The sequence below is a fragment of the Gymnoscopelus microlampas genome (genome assembly GCF_963454915.1).
Source record: "Gymnoscopelus microlampas genome assembly, chromosome: 6".
NCBI classification, from domain to species: Eukaryota; Metazoa; Chordata; class Actinopteri; order Myctophiformes; family Myctophidae; genus Gymnoscopelus; species Gymnoscopelus microlampas.
In genome coordinates this window covers 55,660,167-55,675,021 of record NC_139943.1, presented here as the reverse complement: position 1 = coordinate 55,675,021, position 14,855 = coordinate 55,660,167, and the positions used below count along the sequence as shown (strand labels likewise).

Sequence of the window (14,855 nt, the reverse complement as noted above, 5' to 3'; positions counted from 1 at the left end):
TAACTAGGCGAATATAGGTGAAGTGTGCAGTCAAAAGTATTTGCAAACGTGGGGTTATACACAGTAGGCTATATGCTTAGTCAAACCCGCATGCTTGGGTGTCCCGTGGCGTCGTGCACACACACACACACACACACACACACACACACACACACACACACACACACACACACACACACACACACACACACACGGCCGCACGGCCGCAGGACCCGCACCCACAGTGAACACACACACACACACACACAACCGTAATAATGTTTTGTTAGTGTGCACGGCGGACCCGCACGCCTTGTTTTCATAGACCCGGTTGCTTGTTTCTCTCGCAAAACCTGGCAACCCTGTTGTTGTTTAATCTGAAGACGTTAACGTGGTTAATAGTGTTTTCTTTGGGATGTTGTGTGGTAGTGGTGTACCTCATAGTGGTGAAGATGATATCCAATGCCATATGTCTTATAACGCAGAGTCGCGCGTGTGCCGTCGCGGCCTCCTGGACCCACAGTGAACACACACACGCGAACCCACACACACACACACACGGCCGGACAGACCCGCATGCGCACGCCCGCACGTCCCGTCGCCGCTTAAGCACGTTCTCTGTGTGTTTGTGGCAGACGGCAACAGTGTAACGCAGTGGGTCTATGGATTCGACGCATGTGCAGTTTGATCATGCGTCCCAGGGGTCGGAAGGCTATCCCACAGCTGGGGAGCCGTAACCATGGTGACATTCTTCTTTGACATAAAAAGGCTAATAAACAGCTGATATTTGGGGAACGTGAAAACGGGCTTCAGTGTTCTGTCCACATGGTAATGGTCAATGGCTGTGTGCAAATGCAGAGCAATAGGCTCTATTCACAGCAGCCATATTATGAAGACATTCACAGGTGTTACCAATGATACTAAAGAAGGCTCTGTTCCATTTAGTGTAGCACAGTGGTTTCCACGACCCCCATAACTCTGAGAGTGTACAAATGGACCTGTACGGGGCCATTTGGAAGCCCATGAGGGTCCCTGGACCCCAACTGCACAATATCAGCACCCTGACTCTGTTTGACCAGAATGGAACAGAGCCTTCATTAGTATCATTGGTAACACCTGTGAATGTCTTCATAATATGGCTGCTGTGAATAGAGTCTATTGCTCCAGCCACTGAGGAGAACTGGGTGTTTTTTTGCACACATCACAGGCAGAGCTACAGACGCACAGAGCTTTGTGGAATTATAGCAGGATAATTAATATCTGCAAAGAAAATAGTAACTAAAGTACTTTTCAAATAATTATAGTGGAGTAAAAGTACAATATTTGTCTCTGAGATGTAGTGGAGTAGAAGTAAAATATTGCAAATTGGAAATACTCCAGTAAAGTAAAAAAAATTGCTCAAAGTACAGTACTTGAGTAAATGTACTTAGTTGCTTTCCACCATTGTTCAGCACCCACAAGACTAGAGAAACAACGGTGCAACAACACAACACAAGACTGGTTTTGTGTAAACCATGGGGTAGCTCTCCAGCTTCATATAGATGGGGGGGGGGGTGGCCTGTGGCCTGCCCTAAAGGTTAGAGGAACACACTTGTTGCCACAAGGTACCCGGCTCACCCCTCCCCCAACAGCACTGAAGTGCCCTTGAGCAATGCACCGAACCCCCAACTGCTCCAGTGGAGCTGCTCAGTGGTCAACAGTATAAGACTGTGGTTGTACTGGTCAGCGTGTGTGTGGGTGTGTGAGTGTGTGGGTGTGTGGGGGTGGGGGTGTTTGTGTGTGTGTGGGTGTTGCTATAAATGAGCACTTGCGCTCAGCTACTACCCTGGGTAAATACAGAACTTAAAGGTATAGTTCACACAAAAAATGACTTATTTTCTATCGATTAGTCACCCCATGGAGACATGGAGATATATTTTTTGTTTTTGTCGCATTCCTAAGCCAATAATTTGATGACCAGCGGACCGGTAGGCAGTGGTTCCGGTAGGAGACACAAAGGAGACTCTTATGTCTCCTACCGGAACCGCTGCTGGTCATCAAATTATTGGCTTCAGAATGCGACAAAAACAAAAAAAATCTCCATGAATTCAAGTCTCCATGGGGTTGGCGTTTGGGGGTGAACTATCCCTTTAACAACAAACAAAAAAGCATGCGAAGATTGGGCATCAACTTTCTTTAACCACATTAACCCTAGTCCCTACTCTTGGTGTGTCATAACAGGCAAACATTCAGAAACAAATAGCTGATCTAGCGTGTGGCTTGTAGACGGGCTATCTTGGCAGATTTGGTGTAAAAAGAAAAGGATGGGGCGAAGTACAGACCCCTGGGGGACCTTGGTCAACAAAGTATATACAGTAGGTCTTAACCACATGAACCCTAGCGCTCCATTTCTGGGGGCGAACATTGAGTGAAGAGATTTAGTGTAGAGGGGAAAAAGGTTTCAGACCAAGGAAGGACGGGCCCCTGGGGGACCCCAGTCAGCTAACTATGTATGGTTTACGTGATTATTAAGTGGTTATGACTTGTTGTGAAAGGGTTTTTTTGCAGGAAAAAGGGGGCTTTGATAGAGGATGGGGATGTCATTTGCAAAATATCTCAATGCTTGACTGGGTTGCCATGGAAGTTTCTGTGCACCATCAGCCTTTTTGGTGACCCTGTGGCCTTTCCTCTAGCGCCACCCGTAGGCCAAAATGTCCATAAAAGATCATTTAATGGTCAGATTTCCATGGAGTTCAGGTTATGTTTTGTAAGATAATCTTGGGGCAATAAAAAATGTTGGGGCAATAATGATAATCATGTACCGTACTTTGCACCATGGTGCACTGCATGGCTAATAGGGGTGTGCCGATACACTAATTTCACGAAACGATACGATACGATATTTGGCTCACAACTTCGATACGATTTCGATACGATACGATACGCACTTTTTTTATTATGAAAATATATGGAGGAGAAAAAAAGAAAATGCAAACAAATAATTCTGTTTTTGCATTATTCAGACATGCAAACTTGTAGCTTTTCAGCTACAATAGCCGTTTTGAATCCAAATAGTATGACACCTGACCCGAAAAAAAAACATGTTGTCACTCTTTTCACTTCGGGGCCGTTTGCATGCCTGATTATTATGATTGTAAAAAAAAAAAAAAAAAAAAAAAAAAAAAAATTTTTTTTTCAAAAACGATATTTTTTTTTCCCAAAACGATACATATCGTCGCGAAAACGTATCGCGATATATCGCGGGACGATATATCGGCACACCCCTAATGGCTAACCATAATGTTTGACTATGAATGATGACATGAGGCTCACATTTTAGCCACTCATATTTCCGTCAAAATCGGGGCGTTACACTTTCTGGACATTAAAGAATCAGGGCAATAAGTAAAGGAGACGTTACATTTTTCCAGCATGAAAACATGTGCTGCCGTGTCCCTGCACGCATCAACATGGGGCGGTAAATGTCTTACTTTGAGCAGAGTAACATTACTTAAGCCATTAAGACCTGGAACGCATCTGTGTCACTTTAGATTTCTTTGGCTATTCAAAAATTGCAGATCTACAAGCTCATAGCGCGGCACCGAGTGCCCCGCTATAAAAAAAATAGATTTTTTTTCCAAAAAAATAGATTTTTTTTCCAAAAAAACTGTTAGGATTTAAGGGTTAATATAACTATATTATATGAGAAAAGAGAACTTTGAACCGTTGCTGTGAATCCATGGTTTGACTTTTATGACCTACAAAGCTACAGTGGGTCTCTGTTCAGTACTGCTCTCTGTGCATTAACGTCATTTCATTCCTAAAATGCAGACAGTACAGTGTCCTCAGACAATGTCCTTACATAATGTGACTCATATTATGTGTGTGTGTGTGTGTGTGTGTGTGTGTGACCCTGTAGCACTACACCAAAGATGCAGATGGCCTCTGCACCAAACTGATCAAGCCCAAGCTGGAGGAGGGAACGCTTCCAGCTCAGGAAGAGTTCTCCAGGAGTAAGGACCCCGTTTCAAACTCTTACTATAACCACATAAGACCTATTTTATACTTTGTCATACGATGGCGGCCGATCTACAAGCTTGTTGTGTTCTATTTGACCCACAGGTGGCTGGGCGCTGGACAGGAAGGACCTCAAGCTGCTCCAGGCTATAGGGAAAGGAGAATTTGGAGGCAAGTGTTCACGTGTACAACTTTAGGGGCCGTGTTCACAGCAGTGTTGATTTCGTCGACTAAAACTATGACGAAAAACGTTCGTCGACTACCTTTTTTCACTGACGAAAACTAAATGAAAACGAAATATAAACTAAACCCGATAACTACAACTAAAAGACATATAGGAAATATGTGGACTATTTCTATTTTTAGCATGCAACCAAGTGTAAAATCAGCCATTACGACACCATCAAGGCACCGGTTTGGTGGACTAAATAAACCGTATATATTTAGTCGACTGAAATCTTAGGAAATGTAGTCGACTAAAACTAGACTAAAACGTTTCAGAAGACTAAAATATGACTAAAACTAAATGAAATGTTATTCTAAACACTATGACTAAAACTAAAATCTAAATTTGCTTGTTTAATATCGCGGCATATAAGAACTGTGTTTCAAAAATAAACAAAATGATCCCGGCAGTTTGACTCATGGATATGAAGCATCACTTGACGGCGAGAAAACGCTAATGTTACCGCTGCCAAATTAATTAACTTTTCTCCATAAACGGACTGTATCAAATGTGAGTGACCTCTCTGACAATATCACTGTTTGTTTATTTTTGGACCACAATTCTTATATGAGGCGATTCTAAGATGACCCAATGTTATTTTACATAGAGAAATTACTTCTCATCAGGACTTCTGGTACTCTATTGCAGTGGTTCTCAACCTGTGGGTCGGGACTCCCAGGGGGGTCCCCACATGATGTTTTGAGGGTCCCCAGATGACAGTGAATTGACAATTTAAAGACTTAAAAGACCTTTTTAATACATAAAAAAAAAAAATGTAAATGGATTGAAAAAAGGCCCATTACTGCATCAAAACTAATCAACAAACTACACTATAAAAACTGGTCAAACATTGGCCAAATTCTCAAATAATATAAGAAAGATAAGATAGGATAAATAAGGAAAAAAAATGCCGATCTACAAGCTCACAACGCCTCGCGTTTGCGAAGCGTTGTGAGCTTTTTTTGTGAGCTATTTTCACAATATTAGTGAAACCGAGTCATACTGTGGAACTCCTACATTCCAAGTGCTTATCAGAGTAGGGGGTCCCCAGTTCACATATGATTATTTAAGGGGGTCCCCAGTTCAATTTTTTTTATTTTGGGTGGTCGCAGCCTGAAAAGTTTGGGAACCACTGCTCTATTGTGTCTATTGAATACCTTGGTGGGCTTGGTCATTGAGTGTCTATGTGTTCTTCTATTTCAGATGTAATGTTGGGAGATTACAGAGGCACTAAAGTAGCGGTGAAGTGCATCAAACACGATGCCACGGCTCAGGCGTTTGTGGCAGAGGCTTCAGTCATGACGTAAGACCCATTTATATTTACGAGCTCACAGCATGTCTTGCCGCAACGTGTTGCGAGCTCAGGGGTTGACAGACACCAGTGGTGTGTTCTACCGTGGTACGCTGTATACGCAGTGTGGCCTGCAGATTGTTTTGCGGTGCCAATGTATACATCCAAAGACCGTTTGAGATGTCGTATCTGATACGTTGATACGCATCCGATACACTGCACGCTAAAATTAGCTTAAAGGAGGAGTTCACCCAAAAAATTACTTATTTTCTATCAATTGCACACCCCACGAAGCCTTGAATCCATGGATTTATTTCTGTTTTTGTGGCATTCCTAAGCCAATAATTTCATTCCCGTCTCCTACCTGCTAATGTATCCGGTAGGAGACACAAAGTAGATTATTTGTGTCTCCTACTGGATACACACCCGGTCATCAAATTATTGGCTTAGGAATGCCACAAAAACAAAAATAAATCCATGAATTCAAGGCTTCATGGGGTGTGCAATTGATAGAAAATATGTCATTTTTTGGGTGAACTCCTCCTTTAATGAAATTGAACTCATGAAAGGCACCACTCTCTTCACACTGGGTGTGATTTTTTTTTTTCATTACGGAAATGAAAAAAGAAAAAGCAATCTCAGAACTTGACGGGTAGTGGAACGGTTAAGGAAGGAAGAGGTTACCTATATCTCGGTTGTATTTTAGATAACAGTCTTTCTTTCCTGTGAGGAATTGGCCAACACAAGTAATCAATGCCCACGCACCTGTCAAACTACTGCACAACACCAGAGGGAGCTCCCACTGGTCTCGTTTCCCACAAGTTCGGCACAAACATGGGGATGAATGCATTCTACTATTATGCCGCCAAAATGTGGACCGCCCTATACCACCAGCCATAAAATAACCTGTTTGCAATTTTCAACTGGACCTTCTAGCTTGCCACCAGAAATGACCCCCCCCCCTCCCACACACACACACACACACACACACACACACACACACACACACACACACACACACACACACACACACACACACACACACACACACACACACACACACACACACACACACACACACACACACACACAGGGATGGGACGATATGAAAATTTCATGTCACGATTATGGCTGCAATTTCTTTTTGCGATTAACGATATTATCACGATAATCAAAATATGCCACTTTTGTTAACCACTTCAACCCCCAGCATCCCTACTCTGGGGGGAACGTTCAAGCCGATTTACAAGCGCACTCGCAATGCGTTGTGAGCTTGTAAATCTGCTATTGTTGGTAGTTGTACTGAATTTGCAGCTCAACAAAAGCTAATTCATCCTAGTGTATGATGGAGGACAATTTCACCGTAACTTAAAATCTTTGCGATACGATTATTGTGAGTTTTTCTTTTATCACGATAAACGATAATAGCGATTATCGTCCCATCCCTACACACACACACACACACACACACACACACACGCTGTACTTTGTGCAAGCTCTTAACCCTTTAAGACCGGGAACGCATCTGTGTGTAATTTTTAGATTTCTTTGGCTATTCAAAAATAGCAGATATACAAGCTCATAGCGCAACCGAGTGCCGCGCTACGAGCTTGTTGATCTACTATTTTTGAAAAATCTTGGAAATTTGTGCAATTCTTTGATATTTTTTCAAGGCCAGCATTTTTTACTCAAATCTTTGCCTCTGGGGATTCTACAAATGTCTTCTAAATCCTAACAGATTTTTGAAAAACCTATGTTTCTATATCAGCGGTCCTCCAACTTTTCCATGTCATGGACCCCCAAAATGATACCTAATTGGCCGCGGACCCCCACATCTCAAAACATGTTGTTCCAGGGACCCCCAGAAGCAAAGATTTGAGTTACAAACGTTTGCTTTAAAAAATATATATATACATTCAAAGATTTGCACAAATTTTTCCCGATTCTTCAAAAAAATAGCAGACCTACAAGCTCATAGCACGGCACTCGGTGCCGTGCTATGAGCTTGTAGATCTGCTATTTTTGAATAGCCAAAGACATCTAAAAATGACACAGATGCGTTCCCGGTCTTAATGTATTAATAAAGTATTCAATCGATCAATCTGGATTAGAGACATTAGTGTCTCTTAATGCGCCCACACCACGAACCACCTCCATGTGCTTGTGTAAAAAACTGCCTGTGTGATCTCTGAGGTGTTGTTTGTCCTTCATCCTGGTATAAGTGTATATATGCAGTTTAAATGTGTCGCTCTGTGCGTTCCTGCAGACAACTGCGACACGACAACCTGGTGCAGCTTCTAGGGGTGATTCTGGAGGAGACGGGAAGCCTGTTTATAGTTGCTGAATACATGGCCAAGGTAGGAGGAATGTGGAGCGCAAACTCTGTCCTGTCACAAAAAAAAAAAAAACATATCAAAAACATTGCCGGCCCCGATGCAATAAGTACATCATGTAAGGAATTTCAATCCGGGAACGCAATCTCAATCTCTGTCATTTTAGATTTTTTTGGGCTATTCAAAAATAGCAGATCTACAAGCTAATTTCTGTGCTCAGCTTGTACAGTAGATCTGCTATTTTTGAAGAAAAAAAAAAGTGAAAATGTGTGCAAATCTTTGGATATAATATATTATTTAAGCCGAACTCAAATCTCTGCTTCTGGGGGTCCCTGGAACAAAACATTTTATAAATGTTCCCTTTAAAAAATATATATTAAAAGATTTGCACACATTTTCACGATTTTGTAGATCTGCTATTTTTGAATGGCCAAAGAAATCTAAAATGACAGAGATGCGTTCCCCGGATTGATTGGCTTGAATGCCACTCTTTGTTTTGCCACCATCACTTTTTGCCTCTGCACAGTTCCATTGAAGAAACGATCACTCAACGTTTTGTCCATTCTGGCACTTTATTTATTATTATTAAAGCAGGCAACAATATGACACAGCTGAGGAAGGCTTTGTAGTCCAAACGCGTTTCTCTGTCATGTTGCTTTGCTTTAATAATAAAATGACAAGTGCACTGAATGGGCAAAACGTAAGGCTATCATTCCTTACAAGGTACGACTGAACCAGTACAATACATACTGACCAGTACAACATATTGAGTTTGAACATTAAAGGGATATTTCACAAAAAAACGTTGGGTCATTTTATCACCTACTCAGGCTTTTGTCAGCCCCCCAGACCGTTTTTAAGTTGCTTGATTCAGTATTTAGATATTTGATATTCACATATTGACAAAAACAAAAAATTATCCATTAATTAACTAATCGATAGAAAAAGAATCATTTCGGGGGTGAACTATCCCTTTAAATGTCTTGCTCAGGGACACTTGGACTCATCGCTGAGGGCTGGAATCGTATGTAATTATAAAGACTATTGTCTGTGTTCTCCTTTCAGGGTTGTCTTGTTGACTACCTGCGCTCAAGAGGCAGATCAGTTCTACTCGGGGATTCTCTCCTTAAGTTCTCACTGTACGTATATTTATGGCTGAATATTATAATATACCCTATATACGGTATATGCCTGAATATGAATTATAATATGTGTTTCTTAACCCATCCAATCCGGGAACACATCTGTGTCATTTTAGATTCTTTGCCTATTCAAAAATAGCAGATATACAAGCTGTATAGTGCTATGAGTTTGTAGATCTGCTATTTTTTGGGAAAAAAATAAACTGTGTGCAAATCGTTATATATATATATATATATATATATATATATATATATATATATATATATATATATATATATATATATATATATATATATTAACTCAAATCTTTGCTTCTGGGGGGGTCCCTGGAACAACATATTTTGAGATGGGGGGTCCGCGGCCAAATACATATAATTTTGGGGGTCCTTGACATGAAAAGGTTTGAGAACCACTGATTATAGCAACATAAGCTTTTTTTAAAAAACTGTTAGGATTTAGAAGACATTTCTAGAATCCCCAGATGATTTGAGTTATAATTGTTCCCTTTAAAAAACATCTTCATGATTTTCATGATTTTTCAAAACCCTGCCGATCTACGAGTGCCGCGCTATGAGCTTGTAGATCTGCTATTTTTTTTTTTTATCGTGAAAATTGGTGCAAATCTTTGAATATATGTATTTTTTAAAGCAGAACATTTGTAACTGTCAAATGTCTCAAAGATTTGAGTTAAAAATGTTGTTTCAAATAAATATATGTATTCAAAGATTTGCACAAATGTTCCATATTATTCAAAAATAGCAGATATGCAAGCTCGTAGCGCTATGAGCTTGTAGAATAGCCCAAAGTATAAAAACAATGGTTATAGCTAAAATCTAAAATGACACAGATGCGTTCCCGGATTGAATGGGATAAGCACATAAAACCCTGAAGAGACGGATCGTGTGGGACATGTTTTTTCGTTCTGTCTGTCCCCCCCCCCCCCCCTCACCACACAGAGACGTGTGCGCTGCCATGGAATACCTGGAGGCCAGTAACTTCGTCCACAGAGACCTGGCCGCCAGGAACGTGCTCGTGTCCGACGACAACATGGCCAAGGTCAGCGACTTCGGCCTGATGAAGGAGGCGTCTTCCACCGAGGACACGGCCAAGCTGCCGGTCAAATGGACGGCTCCGGAGGCGCTCCGGGAGAAGGTTTGGATTATTAATTACGACCCCCACCGTATTTCATATTCACCTTATTTGGCACTTCTCCAGGGGGTGACGGCCATTTTCCCTTTTTCTGCTGCTTCATTCAGTATCTGTCCTCTTCCCTCCTTAGTAGGCTAACAGGTGTAAATGCAGGTCATCGGTGTACAAGCTAACAACGCGTCACACCGCGACACGCTGTGAGCTTGTATTTTCTGGTATTTTCTGGTATTTTCTGGTATTTTCTGGTATTTTCTGGTATTTTCTGGTATTTTCTAATAAATATTGGGGGGAAAAGTGAGTTTTTTTAAAATATATTTTTGAAACATTTTAACACATCGTGTGCCAGAGGTTTATTAAAATAGGGTAAAAAAAAAATGGGCCAAAAAACGGTCCGGACAGTTTATGGCACATGACGCATGGATTCTCAAAAACGGTCCGGACCGTTTATGGCACTCAATGTGTTAACAACAAAAATCTTCTATGTGGGTCCCTGATATGCTTATGACTCAAATAATGCCTCTGCACAGTTCCATTGAAGAGATGATCGTTCATAATAACGATAATAACGATTTTATATTTACATGCATATGTTTCTTTCTGTGTTTGAACAGAAATTCTCCACCGCCTCAGACGTGTGGAGCTACGGTATTCTGCTGTGGGAGATCTACTCTTTCGGTCGAGTGCCTTACCCCAAAATTGTGCGTACCCCCCCCCCCCCCCCCCCCCATCAATGTTTCCTCTGTAATGTTGATCACATGAACCCTAGTGTTAAAACATTCAGCAAAGAATTGCAGATCCATAAGCTCACATCGTGTTGAACTGCGACGTGTTGTGACCTTGTAGATCGGCTAAAATAGGAAGGGACCTTTTAGGGCCCTATTTTCGCCGGTGCCTTACCCATTAACCCTAATAATGGGTAAGGCACCGGCGGAAATAGGGCCCTTAGGGTTGTATTGCTAGAACCCTAAAGGGTATACGTTGTGCTATGGACAATAATTCTAGTTTTGTCTCACAGCTGTTTATATTATGTTTAAACTTTTAACGTTTTTATTGAATACAATGTTATTCATACCAATCTGAATGCATGGTTTAGCAAGTTATTACAATATAACACAACTGCTGCTATAGAGAAATGTATATCCTGCGGTCAGAGAGGACACCTACTGGTTGATAAGAGGTGTTGCATGAAGCTCAAAACAGTCAATTCTCTGCTTTCTGTATTCGCTCAGCAGTACTAAAGGGGGCGTACGTGATATTATTTGGTAAATTAAGTGATAAATAGCTCTATATTCTGGTAGTAATCATTGCTATAGAGTGTTTATTCAGTAACAGTGTTAAATAGCTCTATGTTCTACTTTGACTTTTACAGGGGCCATCTTCGAATTTTAGCCATCATAGGTACTCCATATTTCAGCTTTAGACTAGCTTTAATCCTAGTGCTCATGCTGGGGGACCCGGGTTTAAATCCCTGGTAGGACATGAAAGATTATGGATTGCAGCATCAAAAAAAATGTTTTCAATTATTACGTTATGCATTATTTCTAAAGCACTACTAAACAGCTTGTTTAGTTATAAATTACAACAAAGATTTTCAGTCATGAGATCCCTGCAATAGGCTCTATGCACAGCAGCCATATTGGAAAGAAGTTGGGCCTCTTCTTACTTCCTTAACAGGTGTTACCAATAATACTAATTAAGGCTCTGTTCCATTCTGGTCTCAAAGTGTGGTCCAGGGACCCTCATGGTTCCTTGAGGGGGTTCCAAATGGCCCCTTACGGCTGTGTAACTCTGAGAGTTATGGGAGTCCTTGAAATTAAAACGTTTGAGAACCACTGTGCTACACTAAATGGAACAGAGCCTTCATTAGTATCATTGGTAACACCTGTGAAGGCCCAATTTCCTTCCAATATGGCTGCTGTGCATATAGCCTATTGTTTTGTGCTTAAACCGTCCCCGCCCTTTTCCCGCCCCTCCCCGTATAGCCCCTGAAAGACGTGGTTCCTCGCGTGGAGAAGGGCTACAGGATGGAGTCTCCGGACGGCTGTCCCGACGTGGTCTACACCGTCATGAAGCAGTGCTGGACCCTGGACGCCGGCGCCCGACCCACCTTCCAGGCCCTGAGGCACACCATCCAGAACATCACCATGGAGCAGCAGCAGCACAGCCAGTGAACCCCACAAAGAGAAACAACAAGATCACTTCCCTCTGGGAGGGGGGGGGGGCACACAGAGTTGTGATTCTCAAACCTGTCTTTTTATTTTATTTCAGGGATCCCCCCGTTTGGTATGCATTAGGGCCACGGACGCCCCTTAAAGGCCAACGCATGCTCTTTTTCCGGCATCTGAAAAAAAGAACGTACGGTTTTGGACAGGCTTTCTGAACTACAGACTTGACATCAGACCTCTTCACACTTCTCTTCACGTTTCCTGATCTTTCTCGGTTATCACATTCCCTGCCGATCACGTAAAGCTACGTTTTTCACACAGAACCAGGAGATCACGTGATCCAAAGATTTACTGCTTCCATTTACTTCCTGGTTAAAGTATTTGGGAAATATTCTGTATCTATGTATTTTTGGCGAGACATGCTATTTTCAACGGCATATAACAAGCGAACGGGACGTTGTGATGACATTCTTTTTTTTCACGGAAGCACAGTGAAATCCTCCGTGATTAGCAACCATCAGGGGGTCGATCATACTGAAGATAAATATTCTGTGACTACTTAAGTACAGGTTAGAAAAATCGAAAAAACCCTGGCAGAAGCTTAAAAAAATGGATGCATAGTGAATGTGTTAAAGGACGACTTCACCCATTTTCAACCTATCTTCATCTAATCGGTCCTCACCTAATGTTCATGATAATATGGTACCATTTCTGTCTACTAGGTCTGTGTCTCAGAGGAGGGCTGTGGACAGTTCAGAAACCCGCCTACCAGTGACATCATCGATGGTGAATCCAAGCTAATAGAAACTGCAGGCTTTCTATTCCTGGAAAGTTGGCATGCTATCTTGGAAGCCATTGTTCTCGCGTTAATAAATATCGAAATAAAATATTTGAAACCTGCCTAATGATGTCATTGGTAGGCGGGATTCTGAAGTGTACACAGCCCTCCTATGAGACACGGGCAGAGTAGAAACAAATTGTACCATTTTATCACTAGCATTAGTGAGGACCTATTATATGAAGATGAGTTGAAAATGTGTGAAGTTGTCCTTTTAAGTCCCCCCCCCCCCCCCCCATTGTCGTGCCTTATTTACCAGGTGTGGAAAAGGCCAATTCGCACCTGGAACCATTTAAACACGTGGCAAATGTCCCCCCCTTTCTCCGTGACAATGCTTGGACAATCCACTGATGTTCTACTGAAGTGCCCAATGGCCAGGCTCTTCAGGACTTTGGGATGTCACATCTGTAGTTGGGACAGTCAGGACATCTGGGGCGCGGTGGGGGGGGGGGGGGGGGGGGGGGATGCCACGAGCTCTGAGAGAAAAGTTCTGAGACCGCTCATCAGAACTTCTGAATGACGTCAATTTGTATTTTTTTCACCTCCCTTTTCCGAAGAAAAGTTACGACGTCGGAAGGGGCGTGTATTGGCTTTAACTCTTGAGAGCGTACAAATACGCGTCCGTTTGGTTCCATTTGTACGCTCTCAGAGTTACGGGCCTCTAAGGGGTCCATTTGGAGGGGTCCCCTGATGTTCTCCGGACACAGCTAGGGTTGGGATCCCGTAGGGATTTTAAACGATTGGGGTTCCTTAACGATTCCCTCTTTAACGGTCCGATTCCTTAACGGTTCTCTTTCACGATTCCTATATGTTGAATTAACACCGAGGATTGTACCGGTGTAGAGGTGGGGGGGTCCCTGGCCTAATGAATATGAAACTGGGGGTCCTTGAAATAAAAAAAGAGAGAATAACCGGGCATTTATTTAAAGGACTGCAAAGTGTTTTTTGCTGGATTCACAGTTTTCTTCGTCGTTTTTTAATTTTCTTTTTTCATTTGGTGACATTTTGTAATATTGGTCCTCGCTCACCTCGGGGCGTGTCAGCTTCTGTCATTCTTGATTAGTGGCTCAATTGGTGGTACTAGGGCCCTGTGTTCATCGCTGTCGGGCAGAAACCTTGTATCTCCATATTATTACTTTTTAAATATTTTCGTTTTTCCCGTAAATTAAACGGCCTATACTTTGAGACAAAAAGGAGCAAAAGTACTGAAAATAGCCGATCGACAAGCTCACAACGTGTAATCTTGTAGATGTTCTTTTTTTTTTTTTAAAGTGAAAGTGGTTAGCCCATTCAGACCGGGAACGCATCTGTGTCATTTTTTGCTATCTTTGGCTATTCAAAAATAGCAGATATACAAGCTCATAGCACGGCACCGAGTGCCGCGCTATGAGCTTGTAGATCTGCTATTTTTGAAAAATAATTGTGAAAATGTGCAAATCTTTGAATATATATATATATATATACACATTTTAACTCAAATCTTAGCTTCTGGGTTTTTTTCACGATTTTCCCAAAAATATAGCAAATCTACAAGCTCGTAGCGCTATGAGCTTATAGATCTGCTATATTTGAATAAAATGTATAAAATGATGGTGATAGCTAAAAATCGAAAATGACACAGTATGCGTTCTCGGATTGAATGGGCTAAGTGTGCCCTTGAGTTTTATAAATGTTGAACCAATGCAAAAGTAGTAAGATCTTATTATATAATGACTACATTGGATCCATTGGAACG

The 14,855-nt window shown here is 41.8% G+C and overlaps 1 protein-coding gene across 2 annotated transcripts in view; it reads left to right on the top strand.

Moving 5' to 3' along the window:
* The window catches only part of LOC311046524 (tyrosine-protein kinase CSK-like), a 38,608-nt gene extending 24,157 nt beyond the window's left edge, over positions 1-14,451 (top strand). Inside the window, exons 6-14 of one of the 2 annotated variants that reach the window (XR_014600893.1) lie at positions 3,878-3,971; positions 4,081-4,146; positions 5,405-5,504; positions 7,759-7,849; positions 8,891-8,964; positions 9,925-10,120; positions 10,729-10,815; positions 12,100-13,360; positions 13,391-14,451. Coding sequence is in view for 1 of the 2 variants with exons in the window: in XM_084058877.1 (XP_083915003.1) it covers positions 3,878-3,971; positions 4,081-4,146; positions 5,405-5,504; positions 7,759-7,849; positions 8,891-8,964; positions 9,925-10,120; positions 10,729-10,815; positions 12,100-12,288 (897 nt within the window). In the remaining variant the exon portion in view is untranslated. Of the gene's footprint in view, positions 1-3,877; positions 3,972-4,080; positions 4,147-5,404; positions 5,505-7,758; positions 7,850-8,890; positions 8,965-9,924; positions 10,121-10,728; positions 10,816-12,099 lie in introns of both variants that reach the window. The other variant, XM_084058877.1, reaches the window with a different exon arrangement.
* Positions 14,452-14,855: the final 404 nt, after the last annotated feature.